The sequence below is a fragment of the Cryptosporidium ubiquitum genome (assembly GCF_001865345.1).
Source record: "Cryptosporidium ubiquitum isolate 39726 chromosome Unknown contig_4, whole genome shotgun sequence".
NCBI classification, from domain to species: domain Eukaryota; phylum Apicomplexa; class Conoidasida; order Eucoccidiorida; family Cryptosporidiidae; genus Cryptosporidium; species Cryptosporidium ubiquitum.
The window spans coordinates 103737-125651 of record NW_021639820.1 but is presented as its reverse complement, the minus strand read 5'-3'; the positions used below and the strand labels follow the sequence as shown (position 1 = coordinate 125651).

At 25.2% G+C, this 21915-nt stretch overlaps 8 protein-coding genes across 8 annotated transcripts; 3 read left to right on the top strand and 5 right to left on the bottom strand.

Moving 5' to 3' along the window:
* Positions 1–1144: 1144 nt before the first annotated feature.
* On the top strand, positions 1145–2164 carry cubi_02188 (casein kinase alpha subunit; the record flags this gene model as incomplete). The annotated part of the gene is made up of 1 exon (XM_029019200.1): positions 1145–2164. One exon carries the CDS (start codon positions 1145–1147, stop codon positions 2162–2164), a length of 1020 nt encoding a protein of 339 aa, XP_028874321.1.
* A 509-nt stretch (positions 2165–2673) lies between these two features.
* On the top strand, positions 2674–4585 carry cubi_02187 (ATP synthase alpha chain; the record flags this gene model as incomplete). The annotated part of the gene is made up of 2 exons (XM_029019199.1): positions 2674–3652; positions 3726–4585. 2 exons carry the CDS (start codon positions 2674–2676, stop codon positions 4583–4585), a joined length of 1839 nt encoding a protein of 612 aa, XP_028874320.1.
* A 5-nt stretch (positions 4586–4590) lies between these two features.
* On the bottom strand, positions 4591–6228 carry cubi_02186 (uncharacterized protein; the record flags this gene model as incomplete). Its single annotated transcript, XM_029019198.1, has 1 exon — positions 4591–6228. The coding sequence occupies one exon, from the start codon at positions 6226–6228 to the stop codon at positions 4591–4593; it is 1638 nt and encodes a 545-aa protein (XP_028874319.1).
* A 192-nt stretch (positions 6229–6420) lies between these two features.
* On the bottom strand, positions 6421–10396 carry cubi_02185 (uncharacterized protein; the record flags this gene model as incomplete). The annotated part of the gene is made up of 2 exons (XM_029019197.1): positions 6421–10207; positions 10308–10396. The coding sequence occupies 2 exons, from the start codon at positions 10394–10396 to the stop codon at positions 6421–6423; spliced, it is 3876 nt and encodes a 1291-aa protein (XP_028874318.1).
* A 307-nt stretch (positions 10397–10703) lies between these two features.
* Positions 10704–14231, bottom strand: cubi_02184 (inactive CPSFs Cft2p metallobeta-lactamase; the record flags this gene model as incomplete). Its single annotated transcript, XM_029019196.1, has 1 exon — positions 10704–14231. One exon carries the CDS (start codon positions 14229–14231, stop codon positions 10704–10706), a length of 3528 nt encoding a protein of 1175 aa, XP_028874317.1.
* Positions 14232–15338: 1107 nt separating this feature from the next.
* Positions 15339–15758, top strand: cubi_02183 (60s ribosomal protein L23; the record flags this gene model as incomplete). The annotated part of the gene is made up of 1 exon (XM_029019195.1): positions 15339–15758. The coding sequence occupies one exon, from the start codon at positions 15339–15341 to the stop codon at positions 15756–15758; it is 420 nt and encodes a 139-aa protein (XP_028874316.1).
* Positions 15759–16212: 454 nt separating this feature from the next.
* On the bottom strand, positions 16213–19188 carry cubi_02182 (alanyl-tRNA synthetase; the record flags this gene model as incomplete). Its single annotated transcript, XM_029019194.1, has 1 exon — positions 16213–19188. The coding sequence occupies one exon, from the start codon at positions 19186–19188 to the stop codon at positions 16213–16215; it is 2976 nt and encodes a 991-aa protein (XP_028874315.1).
* Positions 19189–19818: 630 nt separating this feature from the next.
* cubi_02181 (Pch2p like AAA ATPase) lies at positions 19819–21498 on the bottom strand (the record flags this gene model as incomplete). Its single annotated transcript, XM_029019193.1, has 1 exon — positions 19819–21498. One exon carries the CDS (start codon positions 21496–21498, stop codon positions 19819–19821), a length of 1680 nt encoding a protein of 559 aa, XP_028874314.1.
* Positions 21499–21915: the final 417 nt, after the last annotated feature.

Genomic DNA, 21915 nt, shown 5'->3' with positions numbered 1-21915 from the left:
TTTCAATTCATTTCCATACAAAAATTTAATGCTCTTCTTTGTTTCTAGGATTCTGTGAATTATGTACTTGCAATGTGTCTGTTATAGTTTTAGTTTGAATGAAGTATAATTCGTATTTTTAAAAAATAAAAAAAAAAAAAAAAATCGAGTTGATTTTCTTAATTAGGCAATTTTAATTTGGCATTATAATTATTGCAATGATTACTGTTTCTTCTTCAAATAATTTATCTGCATACATTGTACACGTAATGCAATTTTAATTTTTATATACCGGTATGTCCACATAAAAAAATTATTTACATGTTTGCACACAAAAAATTATCACATGTATCAATGTTGCATAAAATTTAATAATGTCTAATAATAATGGATTAAATTAATTTTTGTTTAAGATGATATTTACAAAATAAAATGTATAACTTGGTATTATACTTCTTCCTTTGATTTACAGTATATTATTGCTAATATTATGAAGAGAAGCAAAGATATGAAAAATAATTTACATTAAATTTAAAAAAGAAATTAGAACATTAAACATGAAATTTAATTTATTCATGGTATTACTTGGTTTAATTATATTGTAATTATATTGTAATTATACAGGAAAAAAAAAAAATTGTCAAGGATTAAAATGATGATCTTAAGTGTAATAAATTCATTAATTAAATAAAAATAAATAATTGTTAAATTAAAGATATTACTATCTAAAATAATTTTGAATAATTACCATCAGTTAAAAATAATAATAATAATAATAATTTCAAAATTTTCTTGTAAATCTTACAAATAATCAAAAATTAATTTTTCTTCAATAACAACCAAACCCGCTTTTTTATTTGGCGCCAAACTATGAGACCTGATATCAGCTTTAAAAAGAAATTGGGCAAATTAACCTGAAAAATATTTTTTTTCAAAAAATAAAATTTGAAAATTAAAAGTTTTTTAAAGAAACAAAAGTGAGAAAAAATTTACTCTAGTAAATGTAAGAGATTGTAAGTTAATTTTCAAGTTTTAAAAGTAAGATAAGATAGATATAATATTGAAGAGAATATTTTATCATTTTTATTTAACTTTATATATATATATATGTATATATGTATATTTATTTTTCTAGTCATTAGAAAATATTTCAATAATTAAAAAAATGAGCAACAATAATAATTCAGCCAATAAGTGGCCACTTCCAAGATTTTATTCAGATATTAATATTTATAAACCTCGAGAATATTGGGATTATGAAAACTTTCAGATTGAATATAGTAGTCCGAATAATTATGAAATTATCAGGAAAGTTGGTAGAGGAAAATACAGTGAAGTATTTGAAGGAATAAATATAGTAACAAATGAAAGGGTAATTATCAAAGTACTTAGGCCAGTTAAAAGAAAAAAGATTAAACGTGAAATAAAAATATTATATAATTTACATGGTGGCCCAAATATTGTAAAATTGTTGGACATAATAAAAGATCCAAGCAGTGGTACAATAAGTCTTGTATTTGAGTGCATTGATAACGTTGATTTTAAAAGCCTATTTCCAACATTTACTGATTATGATATAAAATTTTATATTTATCAAATACTAAAAGCATTAGATTTTTCTCATTCACAAGGTATTATGCACCGTGATGTTAAACCACATAATGTAATTATTGATCCAACAAAGAAAGAATTAAGATTAATTGATTGGGGTTTAGCAGAATTCTATCATCCTAGACAAGATTACAATGTAAGAGTTGCTAGTAGATATTATAAAGGACCAGAATTACTTATTGATTTTCAATACTATGATTATTCTTTAGATATTTGGAGTCTAGGATGCGTACTTGCTGGATTAATTTTTAAAAGAGATCCATTCTTTTGCGGAGTTGATAATAATGATCAACTTGTTAAAATTGCAAGAGTTTTAGGCACTGATGGTTTATTTGAATATCTAGCTAAATATAAAAAACAATTGGAACCTTATTTTGATGATTTACTTGGTAGACATACTAGAAAACCTTGGAGTAAATTTATCAATGCTGACAATCAACATCTAGTCAATCCTCTTGTTTTGGATTTACTTGATAAAATGTTAGTTTATGATCATGCTGAAAGAATTCTTCCTAAAGAAGCCTTGGCTCATCCTTATTTTGAGAAAATTCATCAAGAAGAACAAAAAAAATGAAAATTTATACTGTTTATAAAATAATTACTTTAAATAAACCTTAAAATATTAATAAATTTCCAAGTAATAATTAATTATACTACTTTTATTAATTTACTTTTATTATTTATTATTTTTCTCCTTAAGCCTAATGTTACTATAAGTTTTTTTTTTAAACTAATTCCAACAATTTTTATCTAGTGGAACATTATTACTAGATATATACCCTCAATTTTTTTTTTTGTTTTTTTATTCTTAATCTTAAAATTATTTTAAGATTTTTTTTTTACCGGTACCGTACCCTTATTTTAAAAATACGGGTACCCCGGTACATTTTTATTAACATTTTTTTTTTTTTCTCAGCAAAAAGAACAAAATTAATGAAAATGTCAATAACAAAAATTTAATCTTCACAAAAATAACTTTTTATAAATTTAATCAACAAAATGTAAATAATTACTAAAAATAAGACTAAAAATATATCTATATTGAAGAATTGCTCTTATATTTTGAATTTACAAAAAGAAAAAATGATTAACACAAATTCAATCAATATTTTAAAAAAATTCAATCATAATTCTTCTTGTAATATTATTCCAAATATTATTTATGGAATTGGTCATAATATTTCAAAAAATTGTGGTCTTTTTGGATATCTTATTAATAAAATTATATTATATAATAACATAAAGAAAATATCTCCAAATTATTACAAAAGTTCAAATTACTCATTTCCACTGTATAACAGAAATATTTTCTACTTTTTCCATAAATCTTCCACATATATACCTTTTAATACCATTAATATCAATTCTTCTTCAACTTTATCACTACCATTACCTCATTCTCTTCATCTAAAAAAATCACTAATTAATACTCGTTCTTTATCCTATTATTCATCTATTACTGACCATCATAATCAAAGAATTGGTCAAGTAATCTCTGTTGCAGATGGAATTGCTCAAGTTAACGGTATTAGATCAGTCAAATATGGAGAATTAGTTGAATTTTCATCAGGAGAAAAAGGTATGGCATTAAATCTTGAAAGTGATCATGTTGGTGTTGTTATATTAGGTGAGGATAGAAATATTAGAAAAGGGGACAAAGTTATCTCCACTAATACTATTGTTAATTGTCCTGTTGGTAAAGAACTTCTTGGAAGAGTAGTTGATGCTTTAGGAAATCCAATTGATGCTAAACCACCTATTACTTCTTTAGAAAAAAGAGAAATTGATGTTAAGGCTCCCGGAATTATGGATAGAAAATCTATTAATGAACAACTTATTACTGGTATCAAATTTATTGATGCTCTTATACCTATTGGATTAGGACAAAGAGAAGCTATTGTTGGTGATAGACAAACTGGTAAAACTTCTCTTGCCTTAGATATTATACTTAATCAAAGAAAGTTTTATGATGATATTAAAACCAGAAAGTATTGTATATATGTTGCTATTGGTCAAAAAAGATCTAGTGTTGCTCAAATTGTTAAAATACTTGAAAAATATGGTAAGTTTAACAATATCATTTCTTTTATCTTATATAAATTCATCTTTATTTTAAATTATTCATTATTATTTAGATGCTTTAAAATATACCATCATTATAGCAGCTACAGCTTCTAATGCTGCATCTCTTCAATTTTTAGCTCCATTTACTGGTTGTACAATGGGAGAATGGTTTAGAGATAATGGACAACATTGTATTATTGTATATGATGATTTATCAAAACAAGCCAATGCTTATAGACAAATTAGTTTACTTTTAAGAAGACCTCCTGGAAGAGAATCTTATCCAGGAGATATATTTTATATACATAGTAGATTATTAGAAAGATCATCCAAATTATCTGATGAAAAAGGCGGTGGATCTTTAACAGCTTTACCCATTGTTGAAACACAATCTAATAATTTCTCATCATTTATTCCAACTAATATAACTTCAATAACTGATGGCCAAATTGTACTTGATAGTGATTTATTCTTTAAAGGAAATAGACCTGCATTTAATCTTGGATTATCAATTAGTAGAATTGGATCTTCTACCCAAAATAAAACAATTAAAAAAGTTTCTCAAAATATTAAATTAGATTTATTGCAATATAAAGAATTTCAAAAATTCTCTTCAAATTCAAACCAAAATAATTTATATATTAATGATAAATATAAATTACTTGAAGAATTATTTCAACAAAATCAATTCCAATTCTTTGAGCCAGAATTTCTTACTTGTCTTATTTATGCCATTAATCAAAATAAAGATCAAATTATAATTAAAGATTTTAAGTTATTTGAGAGATTATTTTATGATTTTCTTCATTCTAAACAAGAATATAAAGATATACTTAATACCATCAAAGTTTCTTTAGAATTTAATGATTTAATGAAATCCAAGATAAATAAAGCAATTCATGAGTTTTTTTGTATATATAATAATATATAAATAAATTAATGATAATTTGTTATATATTTTTTTATTATTAAAAGCATAAGTAATATATTATTTGATGATAAAATCTTTTTTGACTTGAGATGATTAACATTAAAATAATTTAAAATGTTATAAATGATTGACTTATAAAATTTTAATGCTTTAATTATTTGTTTTTTATTCATATTTGGATAAAAATACAATGGATTATCATTAATTACTGAAAATGATCCTTTTACAATAATTTTATTTGGTGATGGTATCTCCAATATATTTGAAATAATTTCCAAATAATGTAGTGAAAATCCAAGTGATGTAGATATTTCCAAATCTTGTTTATTATCTAAATTCTGGATTACATTAATTAAAGGGAGTAAGATGTTTCTAATTTTCATATTAGAAGTTTTTTTTTCATAAGTAATTGGATATATACAATAGGATACTTTATTGATCAAGTCATTTCTATATAAGTCAATTTCTTGATTTAATTCATTAATTTGAACTATACTTTTTTCCATTTCTATTTTACTTTGTTGAATTAACTCATTATATTCATTATGTTTATTTTTTAAAACTTTAATATATTCCTTAATATTTTCTTGTTCACGTACCTTTTCCAGCTTCTTTAATCTAATTAAATCTGAATCATCATCTTCTAACATTTTGGGATGATTAATATCATAATTCTCGTTAATATAACTTTGAATTGCATGATCATGATTAATATTGTTGTTATTATTACTATGATTATGATGATTATTGATATTACTAAGTTGAAAAGAATCATGATTAATAATAATCAATTTATCTGGATTTGGATGACCACACTTGACTTTAATAGAATGATAATTTTCCAACTGTCTCCTATACTTGACTAAAACTCTATGTAATTTAATACTTCTTTCAATCATTTCTTTAACTTTAAACTTTTTAATTCCTTCAAGGTTAATCTGATTTTTATTAATAACTCTATTCTTTGATTCATTATATATATATAAAACATTTTCATTTTGCAAAGTTGTTAAATAAATTAATGTATCTTGATTATTATGATTATAATCAGAATCAATGTTTTTGTATTTAACAAAATTACTCATTAAAAATGTATTAGAACTCCAAATAAATTTCTGGGTAACTGAGGATGTTAAAGTTAAGAATAACCTAGAATTTGAATACTGTAATATTGATGTTGGAAAAACAAACTCGGAAATAATGGATTGAGATAATAAACCCACTAATTCATAATGTTTTTGTTTATCCCTAACATTCCATTTAATATGAAAAGAAATATCACCATTTTGTTGAGAAATTTCATCAGATAAGATCTCTAAATCATCACTCTTTGATAATAATATAGTAAACTTCTTCTTGCCATTTTTTGTTTCACATTCTTGTATGATTGTTTCACACAGTATACAAGAATGAATGTTATCATTTCCATTTTGATTTATATTTCTTTCACAAATTCTTCTATTCATTAAGTGAATATAATCTGTAATTAATTTAAATATCTTATCATCTTTTGACTCAAAAATTATTCTAAATTCAACATTTACTTTTTCTTGGCCAATTTCTCTTAATTTCTCAAAAATATCCTTCCCAAACTTTAACTTAATGCTTTTTATTCCACCTAATGTCACAATTTCCTTCCTCATTGATTGGATAAACCGAAAGTTTTATTTTACTTTCATCCCCACAGAAAAAAAAATCAATAATATTTAACAATATTAATATTTTTATTTTTTATTGGTTATTTTTGTTTGATTTGATTTCTTTTATTATAGAAATTTTCCAAGACAAGGCGGGCTTTTGTAAAATAAAAAATGCATGCAATTTTAATTAGACTATTAAATTTGCATGGTTTTAACAATTTTTTTAATATAGTTAATGTGAAAATAAAAGATATTATTTCTCCATTTATAATCAAACATTAAACTTGAGCAAGGACATTTAAATATGGGAAATGAGTCGTACTGAAATTGATTCTTCCAAAAATACTGATAATAGTTGATTCTTAAAAGTAATGCATTTTCGTTTAACTCAAGAGTGTATATACTATGAGGTTCCACAAGAAAAAATCTGGATATGGAGTTACTTTGATCAAAAAATAAAAGTTGAAGAGAAAGTGGAGAGGATATAAAATGTTTAAGTAATAATTTTATGATTGAATTTGAAATTGAAGCCTTGAACTTAATTAGATATGGTGGATTTAATGGAGTATATGACGATAGAATTGAATTATCTGGAGAAATTTCATATGATGAATAAACATCAGATGATCTTAATTGAATTAATGTAAAATAATAATTGAGTAAAATTGATTTAAGTTTTCTTACAATTCTTGAAATTACCAATGAAGGACAAGTTAACCATCCAATAGAAAATTTGAAAGGTAAAAGGGGATACCATATAGAATCATAGTATATTACAAACCAATTGATTGGTTCAAATTTATTGGAATTTTTAATATGATTATATGTATTTATAGTTGTGTTAGTATTATTACGATGATTACTGTTATTATTTAAGTTACAAGAATTACTGTTAAAATTAATTTTGTATTTTTCTTTTAATTCAGATTCATATTCTTCTTTAATAAACTCAAAAGATTCACACCAAGAATATAAAATTTTAACAGATTTTCTTTCGTTCTTGTAATAATTATGATCATTCATAATTTCAATATCAAATGAATGATTAATCTCTGAAGGTGCATTCTTAAAGAAGAAGGATTGTAATGATTTAATTAGACTTTTAATATTCATTTCTGAAATCCTTTTTAAATTCTTCATATTCAAGCATTCATCACTTATGTTTCCAATATTATAATCAACCATTTCTTTTAATTGATTATTATTTACTGAATTAATTTTAATCCAATTATTAAGTATACTTTCCAAACAGCAATCTTTATAATAGTTTGAATAACAATCCAAATAATCAAATTTATCAATTTCATCAAACTTTAAAAAATCATCTGTTACATTTCTAGTTTCTTCTATTTTATTAGTATAAATAGTATTACTATTTGTACTGCTATCACTGATTTTGACATAAGGAATGAATGCAAAGTGAATGTAACTGATTGATAAACCAGATATATATGATGTTAAAAGGTAATAATAATCCAAATTATTTTTTTCAAAGTAATAGTTAAGTAATTCATTAAAAGATTCATTAATTAGTTCATTAATAAAAGGAACTTCTCTTTGCCAAACCAATATTTCATCCAAAGTACTAAAGTTAACATTTGATAAATTATTAAAAATTGTATAATATTTAATATATTCACCTTTTGTTGATTTTGGAGAAATTTCACAACAATTATCATATTTACTTCTATAGAGAAAATACTCATATTTGTAGTTGATAATTACATTTTTTAATTTGTTTGCATCAATTTCCATAATTTCTGAAGAATTCATGGATTTTGGTAAGAATGTATAAAAATTGACGGAATCATTTTCTTCATTCAAGGAAATAGAAATTTTATTTTCATCTATATTTTTAACTTCTGTATCATTATTGTTAGTATTTGAATTAAAACTTGAACTCAAATTATCGTTTCTAAAACAACTACTAGTGTTTGTATTTAAACCAGTAGTATTACTGTTAGTATTACTATTATCTTGTATAATTGCATCAATAACTTCAACCAAGATGTTATTATCATCTTTAAGTAAATTTAATTGGTGAATACAATTATAATTGAGAGTAATATTATTGCTTGAGCTATTGTAATATTTTAACATTTGTATGTTTTCTGAATTGTAATGAGTTGTAATGTTATTTGACTTTAGGGTTGAAATTTGAAAAGACATTGACATTCTGTGTACAATTAAATCGTAATATATTAATCTCAATATCTCAATATTGATGTCTTTATATTCAGATTTATCAATATATACTGAAAGCTCATTAAAATCGTGTTTAATTAATCTTGGATTATTTACTTGATAATTCTTCCAAATATATGCCAGAAATAACTCTTTTCTAGGAGTTAAAGTCCAATTTGATGTTCTTTGTATTTCATTTATTGTTAAATCTTTTGAATTAGAAATATTATTTTTAATATCAATTTTGTTTAAATTAATTGTAGTCAAAGGTAATAAAAAAGTTCCAAGTAAACAGTTAAATGACTCGTTTTCATTAATATAATGAAATTCCTTAGACTTTTTATTTATTGAAAGATTTCTTGAAATATTATCAGAATCATACACATTACATTCTAAACTTTCTCTTTTATCCACCAAACCGGATATGTTTCTTACAACCATATCTTTACCACTAATAATTAGATCAATGTCACCTTGGTCATCATCTTCTTCTTCTTTCTCTTGGTTTTTATCTTCTATAGAATTGATTTGATCATTTATATATTCATCTAACAAAGTTATAGTAGATGATAAGTTAAATTTACCATTATAATCATTATAAAATTTGTTTTTAATTTTATAATATAAAATGTTCATAGAAAGCCTTAAATTAATTACTTTAAGTGTTTCTTGATAGAGGTTGTTCTTTATTTTTACTATATATATATTTAAAGAATGATACCAATTAAGTTCAGAAAAAGATATAAAATCACAAGTAATTGATGTCTTTAAAAATCTAACTTCTGTAATTTTTGATAAATTGAGTAATCTTTGATAGTTTTGCAAGTCACCAATTATTATTGGTGGGCCTGAGCTAAGTACCTTAATGTTTCTCCCTGTCCAAACAAGGGATCCATCAATTAAATCATTTTGTAATTGTGTTAATGCAAAATTTATAGACTCCAATATATTTGATTCATAATATGATACTAAAGTTTTAATAAAGTTTTGATCCTTTTGGAATGAAATAATTATTCTTCTTAATTTCTCAATCAACTTATTTATATTTGTCTGACTAAGTGTAATTTGAGAAAGAACCCCTTCCCAAAAAACTTGGTAATAATCCATAGATTTTTTTTCTTTTACAGCTTTCCATGTCAAAAGTATTGTAATATAATGATGTTCTATTAATTGTTTATTTGATGTCAAATATTCTTTAAAAAATGAAATGATTCCTCTCCACCATGGAAAACCATTACTAGAAAAACAAAAGAATTCTTTTGAAATTACTACAACCATTATAATTCTTACAGATCTTGGTCTTATAATGAATTTTGTATCATCTGTAACCAATCCTGAAATAATCGTTTTTTTATTGTTATTGTCATCATTTTCATTTCCCATTCTTGTAATACTAATTGGTAAATATTGGTTAATTTCAAAACTAATTTGTGGTGAAATACCATTATAAAGTATTTTATCAATTAATGATTTCTCATAATACCACAAGTCTCTTGGCGATATATGTATTTCTGGTAAAGATAATTCAACTATTTTTAATTTCATATCTTTTTTTGAATTAACTTTTCTTATTTCCACTTCTTGCCTAATTAATGGTATTCCTGAACTTTTAACCAGATAATCTAAAACTGATATTACTCCTACATTTAAATTTTCTGTAATACTTTTACAATTTAACTGGAAATGTATAATATCATTTTCTGGATTCAAACTACTAACAATTTCAAAGTAATTATCTTCACTACCATACTTTTTAATCAATCTTTCTGATAACTCATGAGATATTAATATTGGAAAGCTAAAAAATAATTAAAATAATATTATTAATAAAAATGATCAATTATTCTTGATTTTTTTTTTTAAATGTATAAATATACATATTTTTATACGTAACTTACCTGTTTTTCTTTGAATTGTGGAATGACAATGGAACTAAAATCTTCCCATCCATATCCTTTTCTTTATATATCTCATTACTTTTTTTCATTAATTACAGCTTATTCATATATTTTTAATTTTTTTAATTAAATATATATATATATATTGACTTCATAATACCATTATTTTAATTATATTTATTGTCCGCCTTATGTGGACAATAAATATTTTAAAAATTGCATATTTGAAATTGCGCAATAATGCATGCAAATACCGGTATACAAGTTTAAACAAAAATTTTTCATGTGGAAAAATAATTCAGAATAAAAAAAAATCAATAACACGTGTATTATTTAATTAATTTAAAATATAATAAATTTTGGAAATTTTTTATTTAATGCTAATATTTATAGAAATTATAAAATAGCAAACTGATTACGAAGTATTCCCCTCGCAATATAATAATAAGGGTGAAGTGTAGCATGTAAATTCCAAATATTCATATCATCCGTATTGGAATTGCTAGTTAAATGATCACCTCTTTGAACATTAAAAGAAGAATTATTTTGGTCATCGCAATTAATTCGGGAAATTTGAAAATTTTTATTTAAATGATTTGATGAAAATGCAATAGCATTATTAACAGACACAATTCCTCCATTTGGGGATATATTAATAATTGGAAGAGGATTTTGTTTTCTCATTTCAGAAACAATATGACGTATACCACGTGACTTTGAAAGCAATATTTCTTTATGAAATTTCTTTCTTGAAGGATTGTAACATTCTTTCTTTTTTACTCTATCAATTAAATTATTTAAAACAGAGTATGGAGATTGGTAATTTTTGGAAACTAATGATTCATCAATAAAATCTTGGCATTCAGCACTATTTATTAATGAGTCAGAAACATTCATAACTTTTTCTTTATCATGGTTACATTCTGTATTATTTTCCAACTTATTATTCTTAACAAAAATTACTTCATTATTCTTTAATAACTTTGCTGAAATATTATCAATTCTTGCAAAGGCATAATAACTTGAAATTGAGTTGTTATTATTCAATGAGGACTCCTGTAATGCAGCTGAAGGAGCTGACCCATTTTGAACAAGCTGAAAACCACCTGTAGAAACGTCATCCCATACTGAATTATCAAACGAAACAATTTTAACACTTTTGTCCAAAGTAAACTCAATCAAGTTATTATCACTAATTTTCGATGAAACAATGTTTTTTGGAGAATTTGGAAGTGACATTAATAAAGATTTATAATATCTTAAAATATTCTCCTCTTTTGAATCTTTGCAATCAGAAAGTAATATAATTGTTTTTGGATTTGAACAATTTAATAATGGTAATAATGATGGTATTTCATTCTTAAGTTCTAATCCATCGGTTAATATTACTCTTGATCTAATTTCGATTTTACTCATTTCATGAGAAATTCTAAAAGGTTCAGTGCCACCCAAGATTTGTCTAAAATGAATCCTCCATTCTGGAATATTACTGGTAGGAACTGCATTATTGCTATCAATACTTAACATACTTAACAATCGCGCACCATGTTTTGTATTTCTGTTCAAAATGGTATCAGAATTTCCATTGGAATCTAAAGTTACTTCTTCTTTAGTTTCTGATGATAGATCATCCTTAACATTTGACATGCCCATGATATTTCTTCTTCTTCTTGGAGCCAAAATATGTATTTTATTGTTATTATTCCCATCATTATTGTTGGAACTATCAAAATTGGATGTAATTGATTGATCAACAGTTTCTAATTCGGAGGATTTGTTATCATCATTTCCACTGTCTTCATTTAATTTCAAATTATATGACGAAATATCGAGATCACTAGATGCATCTTTCCAAGAATCAATAATGGATTTCAATGTCTGTTCATCTAATAAACATCCATAATCATCTTTAGTTTGCTTTGTTATTGAGTTTTGATTCGAATTGTGATCTTTTAAAGAGGAAGAAGAAGATGATGATGATGATGAGAGTGAATTTAAATTCAATAACTCATCGTCAACATTTACAGGCACTAATTTTGATCTTAGAGCTTCAATTTTTGTTTGAATTGAAGAACTAATACTATGGTCATTAACATAATCAATCCCATTACTAATCTTATTAATTTGATCAATTTTACTGCAATTATCAGAACTATTATTATTATTATTATTATTTGAAGATAATAGCATAGAATATGTGGTGTTATTTAATTCATTATTTTCACCAAAATCATCATTATTATTATTCTTACTTTTATCATCACAATTACTAAGCATAGCAGTGGTATCGTTCTCAATATTCATTTCAATATCTTTTTTATTATCATTAATATCATCCAATTCATGATTACCATTATCAGATTCCAAATTTGCAGGATTAATCTTTTTTTCATCAGATTTTTGATTAATATCTTCAGAATTTTGATTCAAACTATGACTAACATTGGATTCTTTATGTGAAAGATACATTGCATAAAGCTCATCTTGTCTATATGGAGTAAATCTAATCATTGGAAGTTCAATATAGTAAGATAACTCATGATTATTCTCAAGAATGTTTGTTGGAATTTGCATATTATAATTATCAGAATGAATTAAAGAATGTATACAAGATTGATCAGATCTACGAAGCTCTAGTTCTTTATTCCAAATATAATGAGCAAATGTATTTTCTTTTGGTTCTCTGATAAACATAATAGTATTATTTTCATTAGTTGCCAGTTCAGTAAATAATTCTCTGGAATAGCCGTAATCCATAGATTCAGGAAAAGCAAATATTATTTTTGGTACTTTTGATAAATTTTCACTTCTAATAGTCTTAAGATTTGTTTCAAGTATTATATTCTTTAAATCATGAAATGGATTAAATCTGGAATCACAAAATTCTGATCTTATTTCTAAACTCATCCATTCAATTAAAGTTTTTACAGATAATAAGAATGATTTTATTAATGGTGAAGTGACAAAAATTGGATATAAAATCTTTCCCTTATTCCAAATAGCATCCAAATAACATAATATTTCTAATAATAAACTATCTAATTGTATTGGTATTAATATCGTACCAGTTTTGTTTTTTCTAATACAATCTAAAATTGTATTAACAAATTTTTTAATTGAAATTAAACGATTATTGCATTTCTTTAAATCATTACCAAACTCTGAGCTTAACGATAAAGATAAATTATCTGGTATTGTTGATATTTTTGTGTTAACTCCGAACATTAATAAGTCTGGTTTATTTAGTCTACCTAAATCTGAAGGAGTAACATGCCAATATGGATGTGAAGCTGACTCGCTTACATAAACAAATTCCCAGCTATCAGAATTTGAATTAATCGTCATATTCCAAATAGTAGAACCAAGTTCAAGCCCACTTGGTAATGCTTTTAAGTTAATACTTGTCAAACAAGAATCTGATGAATCGTTATCAGTCATATTATTATCATTATGTAAAAGTTGAATATTAAATGATTGGTAATATCTCAATCTACAAACATTTTCGCCAAGAATTCCCTCAATATCTTCATTTGTAAAAGGCAATTGTTTGAATCCTTTATTATCTTCTTTATCGCAAGTATATTGTAATCCTCTTTCTTGATCTTTAATACTCATACTTTGAATAATATCACTTAATATATTATTTCCAAATCTAAATACTGGTTCAGTGCATATTACTGGAATCTTACATGATATACCTTTTTCTGTTAATAATTTATGTAAAATAGGTAAACCACCAATAAATGTTTTTGGAAAATTTGTTAATAATATTAAATGTGGTAATTCCAAGTCCAATAAAATCGATCTATCAAAATTTGACTCATTTTCTATACCAAAATCAAACCAAATTAAACAATTATTAATACGTAAGGCGTTACCTTTAATAACACCACTACATATTGGTTTTAAAGATAAATTAATCATAACATATATTATAATAAATACTTAATAAAATTATATTTGAGCAATAATTATTAATAATTATTACTCAAATATATTTAAACGACTGTAAGTATATTAACTGATTTAGAATATCGGTACCTTTTATTATTATTTAGTTACTTTGATGAATTTAAGTATTTTAAATAAAAAATCTTTATTTTTTGTAATATTTGGGTTATTTTCTTGTCAAATATAGAAATAACAACTAATTAAAATAAATATATTTCAATTTTAATTAGTTAATTTAATAATTTGCTTTTTTACATGATCATGATTAAATTAGTATATTAAAATTCAATCAGAGCCCGCCGTTCTATTCATTATTGTTTTTGTCAAAAAATAAATTTTGTTTTAAAAAAAATGTGTGCACAAATGTGCAATTCATAAAACATATAAATATACTTTTATAATACCGGAGAAATTACAATTTTTGTCAGCATTTTCTCAAAAATTAGTTATCTAGTACATATCATCAAAGCAATATTACTAAATTGAAATAATATTTGAAATATACAAATATACAATGTATCGCTTTTAAAGAAATTTACTCCAAACTTCCTGCTCATATTTCCCAACTTGGCGCCAATGCTATCTTTTTTTTACCGCCAATATATCGCCCATCTAAAATAACAACCACCCCTCTCCCCAAAAATTGTTCAAAAATAAGACACATCAAGCGGGTACCGTCACGTATATGTCTCCACAAACTATATTAAAAATTTGATTGAAAATAATTCAAAAATGTCTCAAAAATAATAAATAAATATTACATTATATTTCTTTAATGAAGTTTATAACCTAAATTAATTTATTCTATTATTTTAAATAGTATTTATTTAAATAAAATTGTTTATTAAAAAATGGCGCTCAAAAAAGTTGTCTCAAAAATAGAATTGAATTTACAATAATAGTCAAATTCAGCGCTATTGTTATTATTAATTTATAAGACAATATAAATAATCTTATAATAACTATAATAGTTTTTTTGGAGATTAGCTACAAGTAATCCCAAAAAATAAGATTACCCTAATTTAATCTAAAACTTAACTTATTTCCGGCTTCATTAATATAATTTATATCTGAGAGAAGATGAAGAGAGGAAGAGGTGCTGCAGGTGGTGCTAAAATGAGAATTACTCTTGGTTTGAATGTTGGTGCTCTTATAAATTGTTGTGACAATAGTGGTGGTAAAAACTTATACATCATAGCAGTTAAAGGTACCGGTTCATGCTTAAATCGTTTACCATCCGCTTCTATTGGTGATATGGTATTGGCAACTGTTAAAAAGGGTAAGCCAGAATTGAGAAAGAAGGTATGGCCAGCAGTTATTGTACGTCAACGTAAAGCTTTTAGAAGACCTGAAGGTACCTTCCTTTATTTTGAGGATAATGCAGGTGTAATTGTTAATCCAAAAGGAGAAATGAAAGGTTCTGCAATTACTGGTCCAGTTGGTAAGGAATGTGCAGAATTATGGCCAAAGATCTCTGCTGCTGCTCCTTCTATTGTTTAAATTTAATTAAAAAGACATTATGACTTTTTTCACGGTTTCCATTTCTTATATTAATGGGATATGGAACTTCTATATTACTAATATATTGAGGTCTTATTATGAAGTAATTTGTGATCTTTTCCACTTAACTTTACTGAAAGTACAGTATTCCTTCAATGTATTAGATATAGTTAAATATTCAATAATAGACATGGGATTATTAGATTAAGCAGCTATAACCATTATTTTTTTTCTCTTTATCTTTTTAATCTCTGAATTTGTTTCAAGTATTGAATTAGTTAGACCTAAAGAAAGAATGACATACTGATTTCAATTTGAGATTCAATATTAGTCTAAAGTTAGATTTTTGTCATTAGAAAAATTCTAGAAAAGAAGGTTAAAATAATCTAAAGTCTATATTCAGAACATAGAACTTTCTATCAAAACAAAAGTTAATCTTTCTTATATAAATGATTCAAATATTATGTTGCTTTAAAAGATCTAAAGCAAGCTTAACCATTGAGTCAATCAATTCAGCACCATTCTTAGAAGATCCAACAGATCTGAGATCCGTTCCTCCACATTTACCATTGCATAATTCAATAGTTGATTTAAGCCAATTAGATGAAGATAGTTTATCAGATTTAGATTTAGGCATGATAGAAATTACAGAAACTCCATTATCATTAAACTCACCAGATGTGAAAAGCATGATTGGAGTTTCTGGATATTTCTTAGAAAGATCTTGTCCAATTACATCCATTGACTTTGAATCTCCTTCAATTTGTTTAAGGTTCAAAATAAGACTTGGAAATTCATCTTTTGAAGGTAAATGTTGAGAATAATCCTGTCCAATTTTTGTAGCTAATTCTTTAGCCATATTTAATCTTTCTTTTTGTCTCTTTTTAGCATCTGCAATTATTTTTTTATAATGTTCTTCAATTACTTGAGAAAATTTTCTTCTATATACCAAAGGTAATAATTTAGTTTCATCTAATTTAGCCTTAAGAGAATTTAATAAAGTTTCAAGTTCTTTACCATTTAATTCATTAAGTTTATTAAATTCTTGTTGAAGCTTCTTAGCATTTTCTATAGCAGTTTCAGATTGATTATCAGTTACTGCTACAATTCTCCTAATACCTTTGGCAATACCCTCTTCACTTAAAATAGAAAATGAAATAATTTCACCGGTATTTTCAATATGAGTACCTCCACAAAACTCTATAGATACCTTTTCTTGATTATTAGAATCATCTTGTGAATTGACTAGAGATTCAATAGGTTTACCAACAGATAATACACGTACAGGATCTGGATAAGTTTCACCAAATATAGCTCTAATATTAGGTATTTGTTTAGCTATAGATAATTCAAGAATCTGACAATAAACATTTTGCTTTTCTTGTACAATATTATTAATCATCTTCTCAATTTCTTCAATCTGTTCCAAACTAAGTGGTTTTTGAGATGAGAAGTCAAATCTTAATCTATTGGGATCAACAACAGAACCTTTTTGATCACAGGTACTTCCAAGTATTTGTCTTAATGCAAAATTCAAAATATGAGTTCCTGTATGATTTTTTTTGATCAGATTTCTTCTACAATAGTCCACAGACATTAAAGACTTTAATTCTGTATTAATTTCAATCTTCCCTTCTAATAATATACCTATATGTAACACATATTTACCAAATTTTTTGCAATCAATTACTTGAAATTTACTGGTTTCACAATCATTGTATAGAAAATCAATAAAACCAGTATCAGCAACTTGTCCACCAGACTCTGAATAGAATGTAGTTTTATCAAATATCAATCCAATAATTTTACTTTGTATTTCAATGCTGTTTAATAATTGATTTCCATCAAAAATAGCAATCAAGTTAGAATAAAAGTTTTTAGTTTGAAACTGGGAGTGGTATTTGTATTGGTCATCAGTTTCTTTTAATCCAAAATCGAAAAGTAAGGCATTTTGTATATCAGGTTTGAGAATTAAATCATCAAAAGACTTATTATTTTTCCCTTCAGAAGCTAAATGATGGTTTTCCATACAGATTTGGAATCCTTGACGGTCAAAATCAAAGTTTTGTTCTTTAGCCATTAATTCTGTCAAATCCATTGGGAATCCATAAGTAGAATATAATTGGAAAGCCTCACTTGGTGGGAATATTCTATTATTATTTCCATTTTCCTGATTTTTTTCACAAGACTTTAATTTATTAATGACCTTGTTAAATCTCTCAGTTCCTTTAAATAATGTTTTAGAGAACTGCTTTTCCTCATCTAGAATGACTTCTTTAATAGTCTGGATATTTTCAGGTATTTCTTTATAATAACCACCCATAATATTTGAAACACTGTCAACTAATTTATAAAACCAAGGTTCACCATTATTGCCAGCTTTTAAATACTGAGATCCATATCTAATAGCTCTTCTTAAGATTCTCCTTAATACATATCCTCTTCCCTCGTTACTTGGGATACAACCATCTGCAATTGCAATAGTTAAAGTTCGAATATGATCAGCAATAACTCTATATGACATATCAATCATATTAGGATCTTGAATCTCACCAACTTTTCCAGAGTAAGGTGGAATTTGAACTCCTGAAGAAGAAATGACTTGATAAATTTGGTCAAATATTGGTTTAAATAGATCAATATCATAATTACTTGTTTTATTTTGTAATATAGAAACCAATCTTTCAAGCCCCATACCTGTATCTACACATTTCCTGGGCAAAGGTGTTAATGTAGTATCAATTTCTCTATAATATTGCATAAATACAAGATTCCATATCTCAATAACGTCAGGATCATCTTTATTAACCAGTGATGATGCATCTCTTCCTCCAATTCTATCATAATGTATTTCAGAACAAGGACCACATGGGCCGGTATCAGCCATTTCCCAGAAATTTTCTTTGCTACCACACGATAATATTCTTCCTTCTGGTAAATATTTTAGCCATATTCTTTTAGCCTCTTCATCAGGAGGACAAAGTGGTAACTTAGGATCACCTCCAAAATATGTTGCGTATAATCTATCCTTTGAAATACCATATACTTGGGTCAACAATTTGAATGCCCAACCTATTGCTTCTTCTTTAAAGTAATCGCCAAAAGACCATGATCCCAACATTTCAAAAAATGTATGATGATAAACATCCTTTCCTACATCGTCTAAATCATTATGTTTCCCTCCAGCTCTAATACATTTCTGAGAATTTACAACTCTTACTAATTTACTTAGTTCTGAATTTGGTTCAACAGTTCCCAAGAATATTGACTTAAACTGATTCATTCCAGCATTAATAAATAATATTGTTGGGTCATTCAAGGGAATTACCGGAGATGATCTGTAAAATGTGTGATCCAATTCTTTAAAGTATTCCACGAATTGTCTTCTAACCTCATCCCCTGTCCATACTTTATTTGTTTCCGAATTCATCTTTTCTAAAGATTATTGCCTATATCTATAGATCAAAAAATTAAAATCTTGAAAATTTTATGAATATGTTGTATTTCTAACCAAATTGTTCGTTATAATAATTTCTGGCTAGTTTAGTTTAGATTTTATTGATTTCTTGAACCTTAATCAGACATAGAAGCTTTTTAAAATACTTCTGGTCTACTTATATTATTAATACTTTTCCGCTTTTTGTTCAACCCTTCAACTATATATTAATTTTTATTAATAATAAAATTTATGCAATTTAGACAATTATCACTGAATTAATTTATTTTAATATTAATTTAGTCTTAAATAATGTATATATTTATTCTCGATACCCCCTTTTACTATTTATTATAGTAATTTATGACCATTTATTTGGCGGTAAAACTGAATAATGATCTTATTGTAATTCAGCATGCAGGTAAACTGAGCGGGTCTTTCATGAATTAGTTTAAATGATAGTGGAAGTAGTAATTTATATGAAAAATAAACAATAAGAGAATTAAATCTGATTTTGATTTCCAATAAATTATTTGATTTTGTATTATTGGATTAAAACAATGTGATAATTAAATTCGGAGTTTAATATTGCTGCAAAAAAAAAAAAATGAGTATTAAGTGAAGTCAGCTTTTTACCATTTCGGGTTTTTCATTAACAATGTACTTCATTTTTTCAAGAAAAATCTCAATTTCTAGAGGAATACCATGATGATATGAAGAAAGTAAGGAAACAAATGGTAGCTTCCTTAAATTTCTACCAGAAAAGCCATCAGTAACTTTAGATATGTAGAGTAAGTCTTTGGATATATTTAATTGGAAATGATCATAATTATTTTGGTTCTTATTTTGAGTGATTTCTGTGTAATTTACATGATCATTTTTGTTAATATTAACGTTTGAATGTTTTATTATTTCTTTAAAGGTTAAAATTTTAATATAATCATCATGCCTGGAATAAATGACTTGCTTAAAAATAAGTTCTTCAATACACTCAAGTAATATGGTATACCTAGTATAAAGTGAAGGAAGAGGTATATGCAATTTTAAATCAGCTCTATCCAAAAATGCTTCATCAATAGAATCTGGAATATTGGTAGTTGTCATAATTAATGTATTAGAATATTTTTTTAGAGCATCTATTTGAGTTAGCAAAGCATTTACAACACGAATGCTATCGGATGGTTCATTTCTTCCTAAGCTTTGTTTTCTGGCTGTTGAAATACTTTCAATTTCGTCAATTACAATATTCACAAAAGAGTCAGGTTCTTCTAGTAAGCTTTTGATTTTGGAGAATAGTTTTACAACAGTTTTTCCACTTTCTGAAAACCATTTTGAAAAAAGCGAATGTGCACTGATTTCTATTAAATATATATTTTTGTATCTATTACAATATCTCATTCCAATTTTTTGTGAAATGGCTCTAGAAATTGAAGTTTTACCAGTTCCTGGAGATCCATAAAGTAGAATCAAATGATTCCAATTAATTACATTAAAATCAATTTGACAATCACTTAAAATGAGACTGGTTGATGTGTAATCCAATAGTTGTTGTTTTAAATTATTTTCATAATGCAGTACATCCCATAAACCATGGAATTCTATATTTGGAAGAGACCAATATCTCCAAATTGGTGGATCTGTACTTTTTTCTCCAGATGTATTACTTTCCATATAATATTCTTCCTCAGACATATCATTAAGCTGGTAAATATATATATTAAACTCAGCTTGATAAATTGGGATATTTTCGTGATCTTCTCTTTGATTTATAGAATTGGATTTACAGTTATTATTATTATTACTATCATTGTGCTTTTCCTCAATTGAGTGAATAGGATAGTTTAATGATAGATTAATGTCAGTACAAACTTTTCTTAACATTGAATCTCCAATTTGATCAATATCGACTTTTCCTAATCCAACATTTGCTTGCAATGAAAAATACTTTTTTATTCTTTGAGTTAAATATTTCCTGCTTAGCTGTGATTCATTCGAATTAGCTTCATCTTGAGTCAAATTAATATTTGATCTAATGCAAACTTCAACAGAAAGTGGAACTTTATAAATACTCTTTTGTTTCTTTTCCTTATAAATATTATCTATCTTATTAAGATTACCAAATTCTTTTGATTTTAATTGAGATTTTAAAGGGTAAAAATTCGCTTCTTTACTACTTTCTTCAGTAATGGTTTCTGTTTTCCTGTATTTATTTGAATTATAATCATATACTGGAGTTGTTATCTTTGTGGTTTTGGAAATGCTTTCAGGAATACTGACTCTTCCATAATTATTATCTTGTTTCATAATTTATTAATTAAAATATATTTATTTTATATCAAAATATTTGCTCTGGTATTCTAATATTTTTTCGTTTATTTAACGACTCAACTTTAATAAAATGCTCCAATTTCTTTTTTTTCAAAGTTATTTAATATGCGATTAATATATTACAAATATATTATATTATAATAATATATGATATATTACACATATGCATACACACATACATATATATATATATATATATATAATTAAGTTTTTTTAGTTATATTTACATTGAATTGTGATCTACAGAAAACTTTCATTTACTATTAATCCATTCAATAATTTATTCTTCAATTTTTTTTATGGATTCTTTTTTTTTTGGTTATTATACCAATCCAAATATTATTATTAATTTTTTTTTTGACTGATATAATTTCCACATAAAAATACCGGTAT